A 25,410-nucleotide genomic window follows, 5' to 3' on the forward strand; every position below is an offset into this window, starting at 1 on the left:
TTTGTGTGTAGCCTGTGGAGTTCCCTCTTGGATCTGAGAAATGGTGCCACCAGCTGCCACATACAGTACTTCCCTTAAGAGGGACACATTCCTTGGTACTTACGTAACAATGAAGTCTTTATCCTTTTCAAAGGTTTTCTTTCTCTTCCTAGTTTTATCTTTCCAACTACCCTGTTGGAACTAGTACCCTACTTAGACTGATATTTCTTCATACCTATCCCTCTGAGTTAAAGACTATCAAGCTTAAAGTGTGTGGGATCAATATATGTCTTCCTTTTTCTTTGCTTAGAAATATGATCAAGCAGAATACAGAATCACATACTTTATATGAAAAACTCCGAGTAAAAAGGGGCACTCAGAGTCTATATGTAACAAAAAATAATGACAGAAGCATCAAATTAAACCAGTTTAGTCAGATCCATGACCCCAGCAGGAAGATAAAACAGTACAACTGTATGTAGCTTCACCTCAATCAGTAATGGAAAATTAAAGTTGAATAATATGGGAAAATGTTGCACAGCTACAAATTACAAATAAACCTAAGTGCTTTTCCTCTAACCTACTGGTTATGACCTTAACTGTCACAGTTACAAAACATTTATTGTTGGGCACATGCCCATACCACATTCCACTAAGCTGTAGGTTAAAGCAGATATGCTTTTAATCTAGATTCACAGCACATCCCAAGTGTTATCACCGTTCCTCTGAATTTTAATGTTTAAAAGAATACAGACTACTTCTATCTAAAAAAGATATTATAAAAATATCACTTTTGCAACAAGTTGTATTTATAATTAGGAACAATAACAAAACCAATAAACACACACAAAAAGCTGAAATTATTCTTTGTATTTTTCAAACTGAAGAACCAAGCATATGGTAGAAAACTACCTATTAAAAAAATCCTCATATAGTAAATTCAGAAAGAATGCCTAAATTGTTATCATTAGTTTGTTTCTTTGACACAAAGTGTTTCTAAGATGTGAATAAGCAATTATGGATTTGGCTTACTTCATACTAAAGACATTAGTGCAGGATCTGCCTAGAGTTGCTGGAATCCAGGTCAAGTTAGGAGGCTGCTGAGGAATGTCTCATTCTCAGAAACCTTCAGCATCTTCCATAATTGGAGTTAGCACACTGAGTTTATGAGCGAGGATAAAAGTCAAGGAAAATTCTCTTTTGCAACAGAAACCTACTAAAAAATGGCAATGGTAAAAGCCATGTGTGTTTTTAGCTTATGATAGGAAAAATTTTTATAAGGTTAGCTCGCATCTACTTTAATTTTGCTACTCTTTCGTAAAATGCCTTGCAGAAAGGATTGTAGTGTGACACTCAAATTTGAAGGGCATTAAGTTTAATAAATGTATAAAAATCTCTCACGTATGTAACGCGATATTACACCAATCTGTTGTTTTAGAATGATTTTGTGGGGACACACAAATATAATTTATTTAAATGTAAAGGTATCCAACAAATGAAACAAAGAGTTTATATGTTTATATCATGTGTCATCCAAAACGGCACAATATAATGATGTAAAGACTTACAAAATTAACCTAATTTGAAGTATTGTGAAACAGGATTCAATAGAAACCTGAAAACATACCATATCTGAATAGATCAAACAACTATTAAGTCAAAATAACAAACATGGAAGTATTTTGGTAAAGTGCCCATAGTGAGAACAGTTTATGAAGCAGCCCCTGTTTGCTACAAAGTTGTGACAGTAAAGAACTCATCACATTCTCTGCAATACTATATAGCACTTGCATTCAGAGGAGCAATACCCTGGACACACAGCTTATTTCACATTAGTGAACAAACTCAAGATTTTTATACAAGCTCTGACTTTGGGCCAGAAGATAAAATGTCCCATATATACATATATATAACCCCTAATTTCTACCCTCTTAAATTCTCTAGTTCTAAAAATGGCTTTTTGACTTATCTTTAAGTTTAAAAAGGAAAAAGCGTACAATGCAGTTCTGAGTTAATACATAAGTGAGAAAGAAGCTTGTGACAGAACTAATCTACTTAGATTATATACATGATCTTTGGGTATTTATGGGAATCAGTTTAACTGTCCCTCGCTTTACGAGCAACTTAATTTTCTAAGTTACCCAGGAAATGTATTTAACCATTTACAAAAACAAAAATTCTAAAACACATCTTTACAAAATCATGGTCTGATTTACCTGCACATTTTTCCACAGACAGGTACACATTAAAAAATATTGCTCAAAACCATAAAAATATATTATTTCTTCCCTTTCCCATTTATGTGTATAAATATTTTTACTGAAGATGATGCATCATTTAATAAACAAATGAAAAACTGCTTTATATAAAGTGTGGTTCTCTGCTATTTAGCAATATAAAATATAAAATGATACAATGTCGTTAGCTATTAAAGAACTAAATTCAAGATAACTTGCAAACCAATAATATAGCAGTGAACAGTCCCTTGTACAAAAGTCCATTAAGGAGAAGTTAAGTCAATTTTGTAACAGATTACATAAAAAATATGGGGCAATAAATGCATTATAAATGCAAAAAAAGCCTTGCTTCATCAGCACATTCTTCAGTCTGGTTTGGACTAGATGCCAAACTTACTGTTCACTTTTTGGTTCATCTTGTTTTCCATTAAGCTCTTGATCAACTCTGTTTAAAGAAAAATATACCATAATAAGACACAAGCAAATGAACAATTTTCTTTCTAAAAATAATGTCTACTTTTAGCACAGAATATTATTCTGTTAAAAACAAAGCTTTGCAAAGAAGCAGACATAGTAAAAAAGGTACCCAACATTATTTCCCCAACCAGAAAAGAGAATTTTAAAAGGCAAAAGATACGGGCAAGAAACAGTGGCTGTTGTTTCTTACTTTATATACAAATGCACGTAAACTTTCTTAGAAGTTCAAATTACAAAGGCATATTAAAGTGGTGACTTGTAGCTTGGCTGAGGCAAGGACACAACACCGGCAGGAAAAACAACTCCCTCAAAAATGATATTGCTAACTAAAACGGGAAAGTGACACTAATACCATCAATTGAACAGTATTTTAAAATTCACTGAAAAATGCATGTTTATAGAATCCACAATTATTCTGTGAATGCCTTTTATTTATTTTGATAGTAAAAAGCCATAGAAATTAGTATTTCAGAAATATCTAAAAGTAGATTTAAAATCTCATTCAATTGTGGAGTGCTGGACCAAGTTCATTTCAAAATTTAGGCATGTGGGGATTAGAATTACATTATTACCACAGAATAATTATAGATAACTCTTCAAAGATATTACATGACAGTCTATTACAGTATTATCTTTATAGTAGTTTGGATAACTGATGTTTTGATCTTTGAAACAGTCTGGTATGATACAGGAAGATACTTTTCACATTTGTTACCATTACACCTGAGCATTAATGAATCAGACCTAAAAGCCCTGGTTTGTGGTAAAGCCAGATTAACATTTTAAAATGTTTTTAATATTGGCATCAAAAATTTGAAAGGTACATATTCTTGACAAGGCAGGAAAGCAAAGCATAACCAATCTTTTCAACATTGGAAATATCCTTAAGCACATAGCTTCTGTTTTGTGACTATCCAAAAATGCAAAACAACAACAACAAATGGGAAAAAAAGGAAAGAAAGAAAAAAATAATAAAAGAAATAAAATATCCTTAAGAACTAACTTCAGAATTATTTTAAAATTCCATTGCAACATTTTAACAATCTTTATCTGCCTGGCTACACCTACACTGAGTTGTCTAAAAGACACATCTGAAACATTTAAAACTGCTATATTTTCCCTACAATTGTGAGGCTGGGTAGATCCTGACATAGCTTAAGATGTCAGATCTTACCTCCCTCAGCATTTCTCTGACACTCCTTCTCATCTGCCCCCCCCCCATTTGCTGTAATTCAACACTCATAGTTTTGTACTCTCCTCAGCAACACTATTTACCATGGAGATGACACCTTAGAAAGTTTCCTTGCATGTATCTTCCCCTAAGACTTGGTGTTTTCTCTTTTTTTGAGAGTCTCATTGTGTTGCCCGTGGAAGAGTGCCATAGTGTCATAGCTCACAGCAACCTCCAACTCTTGGCCACAGCAATCTTCTTGTCTCAGCCTCTCAAGTAGCTGGGATTACAGGCACTCATCACAACACATGGCTAATTTTTAGAGGTGGGGGTCTTGCTATTGCTCAGGCTAGTCCTGCGCTCAGGCAATACACCTCCCACAGTGCTAGGATTACAGGCATGAGCAACCACTTCCAGCCTAAGGTTTGGTTTTAAAAATATGCCTCTCTTGGCTTGGCACCTGTAGCTCAGTGTCTAGGGCACCAGCTACATATATATGCCAGAGCTGGCGGGTTTGAACCCAGCTTGGGCCTGCCAAACAACAATGACAGCTACAACCAAAAAATAGCTGGGTGTTGTGGTGGGCGCCTGCAGTCCCAGCTACTTGGGAGGCGGAGGCAAGAGAATCACTTAAGCCCAAGAGTTTGAGGTTGCTGTGAGCTGTGATGTCACAGCACTCTACCGAGAGGTGACATAATGAGACTCTGTCTCAAAAAGAAAAAAAAAAAAAAAAAGGTCTTCAAATCAACCTGATCTGTAAAGTCCCTTTTGCCCTATAATCTAATATTCAGAGAACAGGATGTGGCTATTTGGGTGGCCATTACTCAACTTAAAAAAAAAAAATAGAAAGAAAGAAGAAATGAGCATGATCTAAAGTCACTGTCTACCTCTCTATGTTAAAGTGTTGGTTAAACTGTAAAGCATTATACAGAAATACAAAGCTATGATTCTGTCACATGGCTTGCTGGATTCTCACTCATCAACAGAACCAAAATCTGCTCAAAGTTAAGAATGCTGTAGTACCAGCTAGTTATAGCTGGTTCCTTGGAATGGTGAAATGATAACTATATGTAAACCTCTTACCTTAATTCTTAAGAAAGATTGTACTAAACTATGCTTTGCTAACTTAATTATCAGTATTTAAAAAATTGAACAAATTCGATCCAAATTCTACATTTTTCTACATTACTCTATAAAACCACAGCTATTTTACCTAACCCTTGCCTTTCATCTTTTATGCCAAGATATTAATAGGTAATAGTTTGTTATGCTCAAAGCAAAAGTGTTCAAAATTAAATTTAAAATAGAAAGCAGAGTGCTTAACTGTTAAATGGTACATTGAACCTTTAGGTATTTTATCACATGTAGAATTTGACTGGTTAGAAAGCCATTTAATTTAAGCATAAAAGGAGATCAACGTTGGTTAGCCAAAGAATATATGCATTGTAAATATAGTCATCAACCCCAGGGAAATAAATTGATTCCTTTAAAAAGTCTGCCTAAGTATTTCAAAAACACGAGTTAGAGATTTAAACAAAATGGTGAAACAGATAAAGTCTTAAAAGGATGGATGATCCAAATAGCATTCTTTATAATAGCTTCACCATTACTATTCAGATTTTAGACCAAAAAGGGGTCTAAAGGGCCTGTGGGCTTTAGTTCCTAATTGGCATTATATATGTTATTAAAACAAAGTGAATCCAAGTCACATTCAGCATTAGAAACTCTGGTTTCACCCTACAGTTGGAAGTTGGGGCATATTTATATTTACAAATGCTATTATCTTTGCCTATAAGCTAACCAACCAATAAGGAAGAGTTAGTCTGTGCAACGCAAATGGACTAGTCTAGATGCAACCCATTCAAGGTGTGCATATACCTTTTTTGTTTCTTTTTTAACTTTTCTTCTTCATACCTTGGTAGGGAAGAGTTATTTCAGTAAATATACATGTTAGGAAGAGGAACACAAATTTGAAAAAAAAAAGGCACTAAAAACAAACTCATTTAAGTTTGCTGGCAAATCAAAAATATTTAATACATGATGTAGAAAGTAACAACTGACTTAATAAATCTGGCTTTGACACATTAAACAGATTAAAACCATAGGTTAACAGAACAAATAAACTTTTTACATGCATTGTAATGCTCAGGTATTTATGTTAACAGCCTTCTATCAAGTTCTTTCAGAAGTATGTGAATTTGATAAACAGAACAAATTCCAGTTACTAGAAAATATTAAGGTTATGCTGATTTAAGTAGTATTTATTTCCTTAGCAATCTGGTTATACAATGTCCTAAGTTACTTGAATTTCGAAAGTACCATGTTTAATTTTGGAGAATATTCCTTAGTATTGACCAATCAGAAAAATCATCTCAGATGTAAGCAGTAGTCTATGTAAATATAACATGAATCACAACTAGAAATCATTTCTTCTAGTTCTTCAATTTGATAGGCTGATGAAAATGGCGATTTAAGGAGATAAACGTGGGAAAGTAACTCCTTCCTCTTTTTGTTACCAAAAAAAGAAAGCGGTTACAAAATAAGCACTGAAAAGTATTACCTCTTGCATAACAAAATGTAAAGATCCAATACAATTAAAAAAATAAAACAAAACATACTGTTTTATGCATTCTGGTATGCCAACGTATTCCATGGGGACCAGTTCCGCTAGTTCTGCCAAGTTAAAGACGTATCTAATTTTTTGGCTGAATTTTGAGCTATGAAAGAAAATAAAAAAATAATTACCTCATTATTTCTGACCAATAGAACTGACAAATTTATAGAAGGAATTTTTTTTTAAAAAGTCAACAGCATTTTGAATGTTCGTAACACAAAGAGATGACAAAGTTTGAGGTGATAGATATGCTAATTACCCTGATTCCATCATTAACTTTATACTCACGCCAAAATACCACTCTATATCCCATAAATGCATAATTATTCTGTGCTTGACAACTGAAAACAAAGGGGGGCCAACAGAGAAGAATAAAGAAAAAATAAAAAACCCAGAAAAAAAAAAGAAAAAGAAAAAGTGAACAGCTCTTGAAAAATTACCTAATAAATGGTCTGGTAACAGCCAGAAGTGTTCTGATAAACCAAGAGGGATGTACAATGATTAGAGATTTTAGATTTTTTCGTAACCTGGAATTTAAAAAACAACAAAGAAAATTTTAAAATCTCCATAAATTCTAAGCCTGGACAACTTTGATAAGTATGTACAAGTTTACACTAAATAATGAAAAATCTCATCTAAGAATTCTCATTTAAGCATGATACTTCAGAAAACATGCTCTTGAATTCTGACAGTCTCTCCTATTGATACATGAACACCATTTCATTTGGCCAAAGCCTGTATAAAATGTCCCTTAGTACGAATTTGTTTGTCTTTAGGATTCTGTCAACCAGGGGTAAAAGGCCAATCAATACTGAATACAAACATAAACCATTTTCATTTTTCAAGACTGTAGAGAGATTGGTGCTAATTTGTTTAAAACCCTGAAAGGCACAGTGCAGGCAGAGAAGTAAGAATGGAGACGACCACAAGAATAAACACAGATTGTAACTAACGTCTGTTCTTAAAAATTAAGGTGTTTAAAATTTTGATTTAAAATTAAAGACATTATTCTAGACCTCTTCTTTTTAAAATAGCATAAAAACTGTTATCGTATAATGCATATTTCACACATAAAAGTGATCATTAAGGTGATACACATATGTATTTTTTTTAACAGCAGCAGCTAGCCAATGTAAAATATAGACATAAAGATAAATCTATTAATGGGTCTGATTTGATTAAACTAGTCTGAATTAGCTATGGCCAAATTGAATCAATCAGAAGGTCAAATCCCTTCCATTAAATATTGATGACTAAATTTCAAGAGAATACACTTCCACTTCTTGTTCCAAAGAAAGATGATAGCTAAACATAAAACATGCTAACCACTGTAAATTAGGCAAAACTCAGAATAAAATTACAATCAAAATTAATTTCCTTCATGACACTCTAAAATATTATCTTTAGAAAAGCAGAAACCTGTCTGAAATTAACAAATGTCATTTAAGTAAATACATGGCATCTTTAAGTGACAAGAGAAAATAAAATTTAGTCTAATAAAGCCATTATAAAAATTATTCAAACTAGCTCTCAACTTGTATTTATTTATTTATTTTTTGAGACAGAATTTCACTGTTTCCCTCGGTAGAGTGCAGTGGTGTCATAGCTCAGCAATCTCAAACTCTTAGGCTTAAGCGATTGTCTTGCCTCAGACTCCCAAGTAGCTGGGACAACAGGTACCCACCACAATGCCTGGCTATTTTGTTGTTGTTGTTGCAGTTGTCACTGTTTAGCAGCCCCCTGCCGGGTTCAAACTCTCCTGCCTCGGTGTATGTGACTGGTGCCCTAACCACTGAGTTAAAGTGATGAACCAGCTTTCAACTTGTACTTACATTACCTTCTATCAATTTGCTGATAACATTTCCTGAGCCATCCCAGACTGGGCATTTTTCTTCGAGTAGTTGCACCATTTAAATAAACTATCATGTAGTTTTCTGCCACTAGTAACTCCAAAGTGCCAATAACATATCTATAAAAACAAATTAAAGTTAAGCCTTAAATCACACTAAGCAGAAAAGAATTAGTTTCTCCAAATTATACAATTCCCCTTTCTCTTTAACAATGAGAATAAACGCAATTAAAATTTTAAGGCTGTATTAGTTGGTATTATAATTATTTTTAAAAAGAACACTGGAATAGTTTTAGAATAACATCATGTGTTGGATTTGCTTCAAAATTATACAATGAGGGAGAAGAGGGAATAAAGTATAAATTGTAAATTGTTAAAGTGACTGACTGATTGTTTGGAGCTTTCCACAATTAAGTTTTTTAAAGCTGCCCTAACTTCAAATGGAATGACTATGGAAATAAAACTGACTTAGCTAAGTTACACTGGGATTCTAGGGGTAAATGTAATTTAGCCATATAATTACAAAGTAAAAGTCACACTTAACACTTACTGTGTCCTCAAATGTAAAATTAAAAAGTTGGAATAATCTTTGATGTATCTTCCAGTTTTAAAATGACAATTTTTCTTTTGAGTTGGAAAACTACCTTTTCATAATGCCAAAGAATAAGTACTTACAAGAATCGGAATTGGGATATTTAGAACTTTTTACACAGCTAATTAGCCCAGAATTCTGTCCAAACATTTTTATTAAAATATACTTACTTAAAAAGATTGTCCATCAGGTATCTATAGTTAGGCTGACCACTTTCAGGCATAAAACAAACAGCAAATACAACAATGGCGTTCAGTCCATCCCCATAATATCCTGAAAAAGAAACCAAAGACTGTTATCACCAGCATGATTTTAATTGAACAGTTTTTAGAGGACATTTATATGACTGACAGATTGTAGTTCAATTTTCACAAGTTTCTGGATCAAAAATTATGTTTTTAAAACTTATACGGTTTTGAGCAGCACCTGTTGCTCAATGAGTAGGGCATTGACCCCATATACCGGGGGTGGCAGGTTAGAACCCGGCCCCGGACAAACTGCAACAAAAAAAAAAATAGCCGGGCGTTGTGGCAGGTGCCTGTAGTTCCAGCTACTCGGAAGGCTGAGGCAAGAGAATTGCCTAAGCCTAAGAGCTGGAGGTTGCTGTGAGCTGTGACGCCACAGCACTCTACTCAGGGGGACAAAGTGAGACTCTGTCTCTAAAAAAACAAACAAACAAAAAATTGATATGGTTTTATATGTATCTTTTAAATCTTCTTCCTAAAAACAATAATGAAATGTGAAGAGGAAAGGGTGGTCACAAAAAAAAAAAACAGAAAACCACTTAAACCAGCATAATTAAAAAGCCAACTCTGACATGATTGCAAGAGGAACTTTACCTAACAAATGCAATCAGTGTAACTTGGCTTATTGTACCCTCAATGAATCCCCAACAATTAAAAAAAAAAAAAAGCCAACTCTATTTTAGTAAGTAGACAAATACAATGACATAATACAAGGAGATACAACAAACATCTGAAATAAAGTATTCTCCATGCTTATGGTTAAAGTAGCTGCTTATTTTAATTATTTTATTTTATTTTTAGACAGAGTCTCACTTTGTCACCCATGGTAGAGTACCATGGCATCATAGCTCATAGCAACCTGAAACTTTTGGGCTCAAGCAATCTTCTTCCTTCAGCCTCTCAACTAGCTGGAACTATAGGCATGTGCCACCGTGATGCCCAGATAATTTTTCTATTTTTTGTAGAGATGGGGTCTCACTATTCTCGCTCAGATTGGCCTGAAGCCATCTTCCCTCCTCAGCCTTCCAAAGTGCTATGATTACAAGGCTTGAGCTACCATCCTGGGCCTCAATTGCAATCTTTAGATATTAAGCCTGGAACAAATATTTTTGCTTTAACCTTCATTTCTACTGTTTATAAACTTGCATGGAAAAGATTTGGACATTTCAAGAACACAAGACTCTTCACTACCTTTCTTAATCTTTCAAATACAAAACATTAAATGAGGTAAGATGACCCTCAGTATTTTCCCCGAAGAAAAAGTGCTATTTCTGAAAGATATTAAACTAAGGCAGTCACAATTTAATTCCTATGAACTAGCTGTATTTATGTTGTCTATGGACTTACTGATCCAGATTATTCTGTTTTCACCATCTCAATAAGATTAAATTAGGCAGAAGGATGTAACTACAAATATTCAAGTGATTTGCTTTCAGGTGAATGAAGACTGTAGAAATAAGCAGGGGAATGCATTTGACAGAGTAAATTAACTGGGAATGGCTCTCGGAAAAAAAAAAAAAATCTGCTTCACCATGTGTCCTGTGTTTGGAGGATTTAAGGAAGTATGATGGTGTTTTACAGAATGAGCTTTGTTCTGACTTACCATTAACATTCTAGCTCTATTTATACAGTGCCTAGGTAACTAGGTAAACTTCTCTATACAGTGCAGTCAGACTGAAAGGATCTGTAACATTATTTTCATAGCTTTTTCTATTTAACTTGTAAATTTCTTGTCAGAATAGATTTTCTTTTTTTTTGTAGAGACAGAGTCTCACTTTATGGCCCTCGGTAGAGTGCCGTGACCTCACACAGCTCACAGCAACCTCCAATTCCTGGGCTTAAGTGATTCTCTTGCCTCAGCCTCCCGAGTAGCTGGGACTACAGGCGCCCGCCATAACGCCCGGCTATTTTTTGGTCGCAGTTTGGCCGGGGCTGGGTTTGAACCCGTCACCCTCGGCATATGGGGCCGGCGCCTTACCGACTGAGCCACAAGCGCTGCCCTTAACTTGTAAATTTCTTAAGGGAAGGGACTAAATCCTGATTTTGTTATCTCATAAATATGCAAAGTTAAGTACTCCAATAAAAATGTTCAGTGAACTAATTTTCTATTAAAGCTGAATGATTTGTTCAGAGTATTAAGGCAAATTAAAGTTACAGTTAAAATAGTTCAAGTTTTGGCTGGGCACAGTGGCTCCTGCCTATAATTCTTAGCATTTTAGGAGGCCAATGTGGGAGAATTGCTTGAGGTTAGGAGTTTGAGATCAGCTTGAGCAACACAGTGAGACATCTCTACAAAAAATAGAAAAATTAGCTGAGTATAGCGGCATGCCTGTAATAAAAATCAACGTGGGAGGCTGAGGCAGGCAGGTCGCCTGACCCTAGGAGTACAAAGTTGCAGTGAGCTATGTATGGCAACACCACTACACTCCCGATTATGTGACAGTGTGAGATCCTGTCTCTCTCACACACACACTAGAGAAAAAAAAGTCCAAGTTTTACTTGTATCTGCAAAAAGACTAGTTTAAGAATGTTCAAAGCAGTTTATTCACAATAGTCCTAATGGAAACAACTCACATGCTTCTCAAAAGGAGAAAAGATTAGCAAATCATGGTTTATCCATGCAATGGACTACTATTCAGTAATCAGACACAACAAACTATGGATGCATACAACAACAGGGATAAATCTCAAAAAAACCCTATCTTATGTGAATACAAGTAGTAAACAGAGTGCATACTTCATGACTGCAGTTACTATACAAGAAATTCTAAAACCGGCAAAATTATGGAGGGTAGATTTTTTTTTTCTTTTTGAGACACGGTCTCACTTTGTCATTCTTGGTAGAGTGCTGTGGCTCATAGCTCACACCAACCTCCAATTCTTGGGCTCAAGCAATCCTCTTGCCTCAGCCTTCCGAGTAGCTGGGACTACAGGCGCCTGCCACAATGCCCAGCTATTTTTAGAGATGGGGTCGGGGTCTCGCTCTCGCTCAGGCTTGTCTTGAACTTGTGAGTTCAGGCAATCCGCCTGCCTCGGCCTCCCAAGTGCTGGGATTACAGGTGTGAGCCACCATGCCCAGCCAGAGGGTAGACATTTGAATAGGCCTACTCAAGAGAAGTATTAAAGATTTTTTCTGGGCCAGCGAAAATATTCTATATGTTTAGTGGTGTGCTTATGTATAAGGGTATATATGGCTACTCAATGAATTACAATATACACTTAAGATGGGAGTATTTTGCTCTACGTAAATCATTGGTTCTCAACCTTCCTAATGCAGCGATCCTTTAATACAGTTGCTCATGTTGTGGTGACCCCTAACTATAAATTTTTGTTGCTACTTCATAACTGCAATTTTGTTACTGTTATGAATCGTAATGTAAATATCTGATATGCAGGATATATTTAGGTGACCGCTGTGAAAGGGTCGTTCGACCCCCAAGTTGAGAACTGCTGACGTAAATAATTATAAATGAATACAAAAGGGGGAAAGTATAAAGTCTCCGTTTTGGGTTACCTAGGGATATGGTGGGAGGGAGAGAGTTTTCACTGTGTTTTACTGAACTTTCTTTTGTACTTTTTGAACTTATTTTACACATATATTAATACCTTTTAAATGTTTTATTCTTTAACTTCAAACCTACCATTTTCTAATACAGTGTGAAATGTTTATTATTCCTTCAAGATCATGTAATATTTCTAGGGAGATCTTCTAAAAGTATTTAATTTCTAGTGTTACATTAAAAAATCTGAATAATCGGGTGGCGCCTGTGGCTCAAGGAGTAGGGCGCCAGTCCCACATGCCGGAGGTGGCGGGTTCAAACCCAGCCCCGGCCAAAAAAAAAAAAAAACACACACAAAAAAAAAAATCTGAATAATCTTCAGTAACTCTTACCTCCATGGCTGATAACTTTTTTATAGGGTTCAATTGCCTTCATATCAACCCTGTGGTCCTGTTCTCCAATCCTGAACATACGCCAGCGTCGTCCATCTTCTTTTTCCTCTGCTGCTGTATATTCAGTAATTGAGCCTTTCCTAATTAACTCAGTGGTTTTGGGTTTTGGAAGATCATCTGTCAAAATAAAGGATTTTTAAATCACAAATTGTTATTTATACAATAAAAATCAAATCATATATTAACCACTTTACTATCTAGATTGTTTAGAGAATGTTTGCTATTATTATCTGCAGAATTTAAAATCTCGTCCATAATGGAGGAATGGCTTGCTCTTAATACAAGGCCATATGTGTCTTTGGAAATCATAGTTCTTTAACTTTTTTTTATTGCCAAATTCAGCAAGGCACCTAATCACAGTGGAATGTATATCCACAAGGTCAGCAAAGATAATAGATAATACAGCCATCAAAATCTTACTGCAATGGCCCTATAGTGCCTTTCCAGATTCAACTTGTGACAGTGCTGTCCTACTGTAAGTTACTTCAAAAAGCTATCTGGAGAAGACAGACAATTTTCTGTTGTTGTTCAACACATAAATTCCCAAACACTATAATACCAGATAGAAAGTGGTTAACTACTAAATGATCATTTTTTCATTTGATCACTTTTATAAAGCAGAAATATATTTATAATATTCTGAAATGTACATGCAAAAGTCTTATTTAAATTAACATTAGCCAAAGCATAAGCATCAATGATTAGATGTAATTTATGTTTCAAGATCGAAGTTTAGATGATTTTCATCGAAGTAATGATTTTCAAAATTTTAGTATGATAGTCCTTACCAAAAGCTGGGGGAGGGGGAAACCTACTGCATGTTAGTTGTTTGTTTCCAAGACATAGCTGTTAACGGAAAATATCCTTCCAGGAAATGACTACAGCAGCATTAAAGAAAGAAGAGACAAAACACATAGGCAGAAAACTATTTCAGTATCTTTACAAAATAATGCTTATTAATGGACTGCTTATTGAACCAGCAAAACATGGAAGAAAAAAACCCCAGAAGACATAGCACATCACTATTCACTGTACATAACCTAATGCTAAACTCTGCTTTGAAAAAAAAAATCTTAAAAGATGGAAAATATACATGTGAAAATTTCTAACAACTACAAAAAGATACTGCAGGCAGCAATTATTTAATTAAAAAAGCATGCAAAATAAAACACATGCCAATTCCTTTAAATTTCAAGTAATTAATAAGGAATATAAGTTTGAGGGCTAAGAGTGTACATTAATTCAAGCTGGTTGTTTCACAGAGTGGAGCATTATCAGGAAAACATATTTTAAAAAACCACCTCTCAAAACTTCCTTTCAGCACTCCCTTCCCACAAAGTATATTTTTAGCACATTCCGTAAATTGTCTCTTTAAAGGTTTTTTTCTAAGCTCATCGACTGAAAAAAAGCATGTCTTAATGGTCAAGCAGTATTTTTGGAACATGAGGGAAACCTAAGTTTACAGCACTGGGTTGGGAGAAAAAAAAAAGCCACTGGTGTGATCTACTACAGTTTTGAAAATCCTGAAAATATTCAAGTGTTATCAGAATTTCATCTCATAAAAACAAATACATGAAATACATGAACTTTAGAAAGAATTAACGTTTCAAACAAAATCCCTTAGTATACTGATTTTAGCTTTATGAACAGATTTTAAAAAGGTTTTCCAACTATCCTAACTTTCCTAATGAGAAGGGCATTATAAAAACATATTATATGTATCAAGATAAATATTCATTAATAACAATCAGATAAACAGTAAAACGTTTACCTTCCCACTCAAACTCATTACTGTTCTCTGAGGGTGTGTCTAAGCCATCTAAGTCAATCTCCCCACTTTCATCTAAATCATCTGACAAAACAGAGCCATCACTAGGATCCAGTGTCAGGCTGATGTCTGGAGCCATCAATTTCTTTCTCACTTTATGTTCATCAACCTCTAGTGAACCTGGAATGGGAGAACAAAGAAAAAGAAAAAAGTTTTAGCCACTTCATTCTTGAGAAAAAATAATATTAAACACAATTCTGAAGCACTAATTTACAAAATTTGGATTCTGAACACATTGCTTCTCTATCACTGGCAAGAGATGAATGAGGCAGCAATATCTTTTCAATTATATAGGCAGATCTTATAGTTACTTCTTACTACTGAAAAATGATTTCCTGCTACCAATTCACTGCAAAAATCCCCCCACAGCCAAGAATATGTTTTAAGAAAGTTAATTTTCTCAAGCATTCTAAAAATGGTTTTCTCAATGTTCAACTTATTCTTTGGGTCCCTATGATGGGATAAAAGCTCAGTGGGTTTTCTTTGGTACAAAGAAATATGTTCAAAAATAACACAAAGCCCATCATTGCACTAAAAGTAAAATGTCAATTTCTTACCAGGCCGGCTCTCTGGTCCAGTTATAGCTAGTGTATCTGCTTCAATACTATCATCTTCTGGTAAAGGTCTAGAAGACACAGACATGTATCTCAGACTGTCAGAGATGACTTACACATGTACATAAATAACACAAAAAGGTAGACATAAATCCCTTATGTAGTAATTCTTATACAACTATAAAACATACTCTAAAATTTTAAGTAAAATACAAAACAAATATAATTGAAATATATGACTATAATGTGATGTATGATGCCATGTACGCTAAAGCTCAATTTTTACTCAGGGAGAATTAGGTAATGATGGCTACAACTCTTTTGAGCTCAGCATTCCTGTATTACTATCATCATTATGTGCTACTATGACTCAGTTCTCCCACCAGCTGTCCATCTTCCAACTACTAAGGCACCTGGCTGTGCACTCGGATGACTTCTGAATCATCATTTAAATATAAGGTCTGCCTTTGCTCTTTTTTCATCAGTCCACCACCTGGTGTCAAAACAATTATAAATATAAATGCAAATATGCCAAAGGGGTTGGCCAGAAGATCTAGAAAATCCTCATTTATGTATTTAATAAGATTTTTCTTAGAAAAAACCCACCAAATCTAAAAATTCTTACAGACAACTAAGGGCTCCCTTTACTAAGGAAACTCAGACCTAAGTTTAAAACACCCTGTGTTAAAGTACTGTTTATAAAAGCAAACATTTTGAAACTGAAATGATCTAAACAAAAATATAAGATTAAGTGACATCTCAATTAAGAAATTGTCAGACAGGCGTGGTGGCTCACGCCTGTAGTCCCAGCACTGTGGGAGGCCGAGGCGGGTGGATTGCCTGAGCTCAGAGGTTCGAGACCAGTATGACCAGCAGTGAGCCAGAGTAAAACCCCATCTCTACTAACATCAAAAACAGCGGGACAGAGCATCGCCAGAGAAAGAAGAAAATGAACAAAAAAAAAGTACTTCAAACGAAGAAGAATGAACAAGCATGAATTTAAAATTTTTAAATTTTAAAAACAAGCATGAATTTTTATTTTTAATTTCATTCTTTCACAAGAAATGAAATTAACAAGAATGAAATTAAAAATAAAAAAAATAAAAATAAATTGTAAAGTTTTGTTCTAAGTTAGTCTTTTTTAAAAAAGTATTACTCACATTGGAAAGTCTTCGTCTTGCCATTCTTCTTTAAGTTCCACACCTTCCATCCTTAGCTTGGACTCAATGTCAACTACAAACTCCTGATAATCCAGAGAGCCAATGTCCTGTGAAGAAGACAGAAAAGTTTAAAACAACTTAATTTCCACTTTACTTTTTATTGTACTGAAAAGGTGCAAAAACCTCACACCTTAGTTCACACCTCCACTCTATCAACTACAGAGCTTTAGTTCGGGTTCTAGCCATGAAATCAACTTACTGGGTTGCAACTGTTTTTAAAGAATTAGAGCAGAAAATATTCTTATATTCTAGTACATGTAACACATATATTCTAGTAAAGTAGTATTGTTTGTGGTAAAAATATGGTTCAGTGAAAATATTTGTTTTCAGTTTTAAAATATATTTCATACTATGGATTATGTAAAAAATGTGGTGGGGTAAGAAATAAAAGTAAATAAGCATATTCTCTACTATAGATTCATATTAAAATTTCTATCCTATGAATAGAGGTTGATTATAGAAAGTGAACGCTAGTAAATAACAATTACACTCTTATGACTCAACAGAGCCAAGTGGTTTGCTATCATTTATATTTCCTATCCTATAGTTTTGATGCAGTAATTTGTCCAGTAAATGTTACCTTTTGCTTTGTTTCATGTCTACACCAGGCCTTTCTTTTACAGCTGGGCATAAGTTTTCAGACACTCAACTTGTTGAATGTCTTTGTTTATGCAACTACTTATTTTAATTTATGCCATGAACTGTAGTTTTAGTTTTTCCAAGAAGTGTGAGTACCAGTATCCTTACAAAGGGAGGAGTTTAATCCCTTCGGTTGATGGAATCAGTGATAGAAATTTAGGTAGGGTATTTAAGAAGTCAGAAGATCAACTGGTTAACAGTGCAACAAAATATAGAAAACTACAGACGGATAAATGAGTATTTAACTAATTTACATTAGATTAAGTCAATGGATGTCTAAAGTTATTCAAAGAGGGTGAGATGGGAAAAATGATTGATGCTTTTCATACTAAGTCCTTCTACGCTATTTTATTTTATTTTTATTTTTGAGATAGGGTCTTGCTCTGTTGTCAAGGCTGGAGCACAGCAGCATGAACACAGCTCACTGTACCCTCAAATTCCTGGGCTCAAGTGATTGTTCTGCCTAGGCCCCCAAAGTGCTGGGATTACCATGAGCCACTGTGTCTGGCTGATCTTTTTTTTTTTTAGAGACAGAGTTTCACTTTATTGCCCTCTGTAGAGTGCTGTAGCATCACAGCTTACAGAAACCTCCAGCTCTTGGACTTAGGCGATTCTCTTGCCTCAGCCTCCCAAGTAGCTGAGACTACAGGCTCCCACCACAACACCCAGCTATTTTTTTTGTTGCAGTTTTGCTGGAGCCGGGTTTCAATCTGTCACCCTCGGTATATGGGGCCAGTGTCCTACTCACTGAGCCACAGGCACTGCCCTGCCTGGCTGATTTTTAAAACAATGTATAACTTTGAAAAAATATTTAAATCATGCCAGCCATTCACACTCATATCAACTAGTCTTCTAAAACAAAAATGTGGTCATATTCTATGGTTTGCCTTATTGCTATATCATCACAACGCTGAAAAAATGCACAAAGTTATATAGAAATAGTGTTATATTCCAGAACAACAAAAATATTACCATAGAAATTTCCTAAAATGCTAGATTTCACCTGGTAAAGTAAATCCATATCTCCACTAAGACTGGAAGGTTCTCCTCTCAGTTTGAATTTTTACTTATGCTCAAGACAAGGTTTCAAACATTCCCAAAAGGTTTAAATTTTCAAAGATCTACTTGTTAGCATAGAAAAAGTGGACAAATGCTGACTTTTCCTAAAATATTTGATTAGACATGTTAGTTAATTTATAGCTATAATACATTTTTAATTCTCTGGGAAAACACTGAGTCAAATAATTTTGAGAGATGAGAAACACTTAAAAAATACAATAAACTGGCTCAGGGTTTGTAGCACAGTGGTCATGGCATCAGCCACATATACAAAGTGTGGTGGGTTTGAACCCAGCCTGGGCCAGCTAAGAACAATGACAACTGCAACAAAAAATAGCTGGGCATTGTGGGTGCCTGTAGTCCAGGCTACTTGGGAGGCAGAGTCAAGAGAATCACTTAAGCACAGAGTTTAAGGTTGCCATGAGCTGTGATGCCAGAGCACTCTACCCAGGGCAACAGCTTAAGACTCTTTTCTCGGAAAAAGAAAATACAATAAACTGGCTTGGTGCCTGTAACTCAATGGTGAGGGCGATGGCCACATACACTGGGGCTGGCGGGTTCAAACTCAGCCTGGGCCTACTAAACAACGACAACTACAACAACAACAACAAAAATAGCTGGGCATTGTGGCGGGCACCTGTAGTCCCAGCTACTTGGGAGGCTGAGGCAAAAGAATCACTTAAGCCCAAGAGTTTGAGGTTGCTGTGAGCTATAATGCTACAGTACTCTACCCAGGGCGAAAAAGTGAGACCCTGTCTCAAAAAAAAAAAAAAATAAATAAATAAATAAACAAAAGAAAGTACAATAACTTATTTCATAGTTTCTGATTCTAAATAAGTAACCTATACTTTAAAGCAATTAATCCATCTTCAATGAATACTTTATAGATTGTTTTCTGATACCAACTCTTCCTCTCTGTAGAGGAGAAAATAAAAAAGGGACATCTACCTTACCAAACAACTCCTGCTTAGAATACAGAACTAGTTAAAAAACAAACTAAAAACAACAGAATTTTAGCCAACAAGCCCAAATAGCTAATACTTACTACTTTAGAATCATGCTAAAATAGGACCAAAACTTTTTATCACTAAAGGCTAGAAACCTAGTCTCTTCCAGACTTTTAATTCACTATCCTTCTCAATGTCAAGTTTTCTCAATACTTTGGTATTCACTTTAAAGTGAATATATTTTCCTAAAATCAGTAATTAGAAAAACTTTTCATTATTTCAATTCACTTTTTTACTGGGCATTGAAAAAAACATCAGGATATCCTCTGGGTGTCTTTTTCAAATTATCTCAGATACTTAGAAAAATATTTACTATTTCAAAAACAAAAGTAGTGACTGGAAGTTGCAACCAATATATTCCTAACACAAACAGACCTGTAAAAATTAGTTAATAGACCTGTAAAAATTAATAAATATACAATTACTATAAAGTATGACACTGGATAGCAAGACTTTGCTCAATTTCTTAGGTTTATTTTCTTTATTAAGCTATTTAAATAGGATTTCTATTATGTTTTACCTCATAAAAATGTAATGAAAATACTCTGTGGGATCTTACATATATGTAGTATAAATTTCTATTGATAAAATTATTCTTTATTTGTAAGAGGAAAGAAGTATTTATCTTGGGACATTCTAGAAAATAAACCATGCATTTTAGCTGCTTTATCACTTGAAAATAGCTCTTCTACACAAGTCTTTCAACTTTCTTACTCTATTTACTCCATTTTTACTATAGTATCATATTGAATTATGTGATTTAATACACTTTAGCATATGGGCAGGATATTTAATTTGGAGATAATCAAGCTGGTTAAAAGAACATACTAGAAATAATGACCACTTCATTATAAATTTTAGGGGAAAAATACACTAGGTAGATAAAGACAACTTAAACAATTGAGAGAATACTTTTCTTTGAAGCACTTTTTCATCAAGCTGCTGTAAGAACAGGAAACAAAGAAATTAATATAAGCACAGCTACTTTGAAGGCAATCAGAACTTTGCTGACTCACAAGTTAACTGTAGTTGCTTCCCATTTTTTGATCATAGATTTTTTTTTTTTAATTAGAATGGGGAAACAACACTTTAAGGTGGTATTTGTTAAAATAACCTACTACAACAAGAATAACCTGACCTCTCAACAGACTGGTAGTAGTGGTGGCACATCCTTACATATTCCAGTTATCTATGGAGTTAATAAAGACGAATTCAAAACAGTCCTTGGCCTCTATAAGGTTAAAAATCAAGGAAGTAATGGATTTCCTCCTGACATAGCTTCAAAGGGAAGGTGTGGTGGTAAATCCAAGATGAAAAGGGGGATTCCTCTTGCAGTTTAGCAACATAAGCAAAAATTAAATATTATGATCCTATTTATAACTGTCTCAACTATAACACAATTTTACACGGCAATTCTACTATAATGTAGTTTAAACAGTGCAGCTAGAACAGATGCTAGTAATAGCCATTTATGTTGAAATCAAATATGGTTAGGAAAAGGAAATGTCCCAACAAGCCTTTTACTTTCCTACTTAAACAACAGAATTCAGTTTAAATACTTATGTTCACTTTTAAGTGAACAGGATATAGGTTTATGAAGATCATCAAAACATCCCTGAAAAAGTCCTACATGCTTGCTTGTCATTGGTCCCTTAAAGGTAGGTGGCAAATAGGCTTTTAAGAATGAAAGATGTGTGGCTCAGCACCTGTAGCTCAAGTGGCTAAGGCGCCAGGCACATACATCAGAGCTTGCAGGTTTGAATCCAGCCCGGGGCCTGCCAAACAACAATGACAACTATAACCAAAAAATAGCCAGGCATTGTGGCGGGTGCCTGTAGTCCCAGCTATTTGGGATGCTGAGGCAAGAGAATTGCTTAAGCCCAGGAGTTTGAGGTTGCTATGAGCTGTAATGCCACAGCACTCTACCCAGGGCGACAGCTTGAGAGGCTCTGTCTCAAAAAAAAAAAAAAAAAAAGAGAAAAGAAAGATGTGGCTTGGTGCCCATAGCTCAGTGAGTAGTGTGGCAACCACATACACTAAAGCTGGTGGGTTCAAGCCCAGCCCGGGCAAGCTAAACAACGATATTGCAACCAAAAAATAGCCAGGCATTGTGGCGGGCACCTGTAGTCCCAGCTACTTGGGAGGCTGAGGCAAGAGAATCACTTAAGCCCAAGAGTTTGAGGTTGCTGTGAGCTGTGACGCCATAGCACTCTACCAAGTGCAACAGAGACTCTGTCTCAAAAAAAAAAAAAAAGATGCTCTATCAGAAATGTTAACACAAAAGTTAGGTTAAAAACTAGAATAGTGTTGACTTCTTTCAAAATTGTGAAAATAAAGCAAAAGATAATCATGTCCCCTACAAAAGTTACATTTATTAAATTATCAGTATGCAGAACACTCTGGAAGTACTTTGAGTCCTTCAAAAAGATTAAAGTCTAGTAACTGATCTCTATCACTGTTGCAGAGTTATAGATTTTAGTTGTAATATAACATTGTAATTTTGGAATATTACCATCACCATATATTATTTCATTATTATTAATAGAATTTTGCTTTATCGGATGTAAGCTTAACAAGGCACCTTTTGATCTACTGTCAGCCCATGTTAATTTATTTGATTTAGTTATACTCATTCTTTTTCAGAAGGCCTCTTAACTTACCACTCCTTCTATTAACATCATTACTCCAGATAGAATGAAGAGAACCACATTCCCAAATAGTGCTTTTCATGTTTACTAATTACTCCTGTGTCCATCATCTCATATGTTCCAACCAACAACTTTGTGAGATACAGAACACTTGTGTCATTATCCCCATCTTCTTGAGTCAAGGACATCACAACACACCACCTCCTGGTCCTCAGATCTTATCCAGAACTGTTTCTAATACAGGCACACTGTCTTCAGTTCACTGGCAACTTTATACAGAGTAAGTTTGTAATGCCAGATTTGGTTACACTTAGCTTCAAAGGTTCTGTAAAGGTCTAAAGATCCTAACACCAACTTGCAACAACCCAGTTCAAGTTCTGTTTGCAGAAATGGATGTTATACTTCCCGTCTATGCCCAACATTATCAGGCTGCCCTAGAGACGATTAAGAGTAAGAACTGAGCTTACAGAAAACGTAAAATGAGAAGAACTAAGGAGAAGAAAATGTACAGATGATCAAAAAACTAGTCTGCAGGTTACCTCTCACAGGTGGTACCTTCAGTTTTAATTTTGAGGTAACTTATCCATTTATAAATTACAGAACTTTTTCTACAATTGCAGAGATTTCTATAACAGGTTAGAAACAATACATTTAATTAAAAATAAGCAATCAAGCATTAGGAGAAATAGAGATTCTATAAAAAAAAAAAGGTAAGAATGAAAAAAAGCAACACTAAATTAAATGCAATCACACCTACTTCATTCAACTAACTGGGAGCCACTACAGCTAGCTTGATGAACATGGCAAAAGGTGTGCCTTCAAAATGCTCCCAGGACAGACAAGGTTACATTTCAAAGAAACGTAATAAAGGCCTAAATAAAGTCCTAATTTAACTTTAGTTGATTCAGTAGCTCTCCGGAGGCCTCGGGTGCACCCAGAAAATCAAAACCATTTTGCCAGGTAATTAAACATTAAAGATAGTGCCTAAATTCACACAGGGACTCGGCTTATAATGTACACTCCGGTTTTGGTTTGGCTTGTTTGGTAAGGTCTACTAAAGCTATGATTATTTACACTGCTTCCGTGTCTGCTGTCCGAGGGTAGGAGGTACGCCCAAAGTCCAAGTTTCTTTGTTCTGCACCAGGACGGACGCGGGTTACAAATATGAACCCTGGAGAGACCCAGTCACCACACCCAGGCCGGGGTAGAGGTGGAAACGGAGAAATGGGGCGCTTTCATCCTAAGTATTACCACAAATGGAAAAGCGATGGATGGGGTAGGGGGCAAAGTTGGCAGACAGAAACAGAAGCCAGGCCAAGGGCGGGGACCGAAGCTGGGCGGGATCCAGGAAGCGCCTCCGGAGCAGATCCTACGGCTCCCCCTACAAGGGAAAACTCTGTCGGCTTCCACTCCCCGGGCGGTCGCCGGCACCTGTCGGTCAAACGTGCGCCCCCCGGCCGGTTCTCAGCCCAGAGCCGCCGTGCCGAAGCCTCTCAGGCCGCAGCACTCACCCCGGAGGAAGCCTTGGCCTCCTCGTCCTCTGTGTCCCTCCAGGCCGGCGACGTCGGGCTGACTGCCAGGTCGCAGAAGGCGGCGCCGAGTGGAGCCCGCTCCCCTCGGTCTGCCGTAAAGATGCCTGCCCGGTCCCCCAGCCGCAGCAGTAGCTCGGCGGCGGCAGCAGCAGCTAACCCGGACGCAGTGAACTGTCCACCGGAAGTGACAACGTCCTGACCTTCAGACAGCGGGTGGGGGCGGAGGCGCAGACGCAGGCGCGTCGGGAGTCTTCTGGGAATCTACAGCGCCTTCCGCCCTCTGCTGTTCCCGGCTAACGCCCGCGCATGCGCACGCTGGGCCGTTCGTCTTTCCCCTCCGGGTAACCCCGTAGCGTGGTCGCCTTGTTGGCTCCTTTTTTGAGGATGGAGACGCATCTTCTCCGGTTCTTGTTACCTGGGAGATGGCTCTGTTGTCTCAAAGAGTCATTTTTATTTTCTGTCTGCTTATCTTTATTGATCATTACAGTAGGTGTAGTGATCAATATATAGTATTGTATTAATATCAGTAATAATGTGTGATAAAATGGATGAAACAAAGGTAGGAAAAATATCCGAGGCCCCACTATTGGGAACTAGACCACAGAAGAATCCTTGGAGTTTGGTAAAATTCTCGAATTTTAACAGCTTTACTCTATAGCAGTGCTTCTCAAAACATCAGTGAAGAGTGTATGTTTATTTATTTATTTTTTCAATTAGTTGTGGACCATACTTTGATAAAATAGAAAATGAAATGAAAAAAGACATCAAAATCCAAGTCTAAACATTTCATGATTAATGTCAAAACAGGCATAAAATTATCTGTAAAATTGACATAAAAATTTCTAAAGGCTGAATCTCAATTTCTGTGCTTGTCTTGCTGGAAAGAATTTTCCAAAGGGTCCAGGTATGTGGACCATACTTAAGTATATAAATTTTGCTTTTAATTTCTTTTTGAGACCGAGTCTCACTCTGTTGCCTCTGGATAGAGTGCCATGGCAGCATAGCTCACAGCAACCTCAAACTCTTAAACTCAAATGATCCTCTTGCCTCAGCCTGCTGAGTAGCTGGGACAACAGACACCCACCACAACACATGGCTAGTTTTTCCATTTTTAGTAGAGACGGATCTCCCTCTTGCTGGGGCTGGTCTTGAACTCCTCAGCTCAAGCAATCCACCGCCCTGGCCTCCTATGTTTTAATTTTTTTTGAGAGACAGTGTCCTTCTCTGTTGCCAAGCTGTTCTGGAACTCTTGGCCTTCAGTGGTCCTCCTGCTGTGGCTTCTTAAATCGCTGCTGTTACGGGGCTGAGCCACAGGTCTAGCAATTGTGCTCTGCAGCATTGAGGAAATGAGATTTCTTTGGAGAACATCATAATCCCACTCAGAAATTTCATCTACTAAGTCCATACAAAGGCCTTGCAATCAACTATTTGGGTAATTCCATTAGGAAATGATTGGGCCTGAAGGATACAGAAGAGCTCAAAAATTTAATCATTGAACAAAAATGCATCACTCTGGAGCAGCTGCCTGCATTCACATTGCTTTGACAACATTTACTCACTGTTGATAGGTGGCTAAACTCATCCATAAACTGCAGAAAAAAAGGAAACCTACTTCACAGGGTTTTTGTGGATTAAGTCATATATTCTGGAAGTGTTAAAAAATATATACGTATTTAAGAAATCCTTGTGGAGAGCAGGCTGTGAGGTGGCAGAGCCCCCACAGCTTGGGGAACATTTAGAGAATGACTATCTAACTACTTTTCCTCCTTTCCAAAAACAATATTCTTTTCTTTATGCTTCCTCTGCC

General features: G+C 36.2%; 1 protein-coding gene across 3 annotated transcripts; it reads right to left on the reverse strand.

The window, feature by feature from the left end:
* Positions 1 to 1,430: 1,430 nt before the first annotated feature.
* Positions 1,431 to 23,860, reverse strand: BNIP2 (BCL2 interacting protein 2). 3 transcript variants are annotated; one of them, XM_053593405.1, is made up of 11 exons: positions 23,583 to 23,860; positions 16,659 to 16,765; positions 15,502 to 15,569; positions 14,888 to 15,064; positions 13,057 to 13,233; positions 9,090 to 9,192; positions 8,316 to 8,447; positions 6,919 to 7,005; positions 6,483 to 6,581; positions 5,743 to 5,778; positions 1,431 to 2,661 (listed from the first exon to the last, which is right to left on the reverse strand). In XM_053593405.1, the coding sequence occupies exons 2-11, from the start codon at positions 16,706 to 16,708 to the stop codon at positions 2,610 to 2,612; spliced, it is 981 nt and encodes a 326-aa protein (XP_053449380.1). In that variant the 5' UTR covers positions 16,709 to 16,765; positions 23,583 to 23,860; the 3' UTR covers positions 1,431 to 2,609. The 3 variants fall into 3 exon arrangements, with proteins under 3 accessions (XP_053449380.1, XP_053449381.1, XP_053449383.1); XM_053593406.1 differs by lacking the exon at positions 5,743 to 5,778; XM_053593408.1 differs by lacking the exons at positions 5,743 to 5,778; positions 23,583 to 23,860 and adding an exon at positions 23,185 to 23,204.
* Between the last annotated feature and the right edge of the window lie 1,550 nt (positions 23,861 to 25,410).

Source organism: Nycticebus coucang, chromosome 6 (genome assembly GCF_027406575.1).
Source record: "Nycticebus coucang isolate mNycCou1 chromosome 6, mNycCou1.pri, whole genome shotgun sequence".
NCBI lineage: Eukaryota > Metazoa > Chordata > Mammalia > Primates > Lorisidae > Nycticebus > Nycticebus coucang.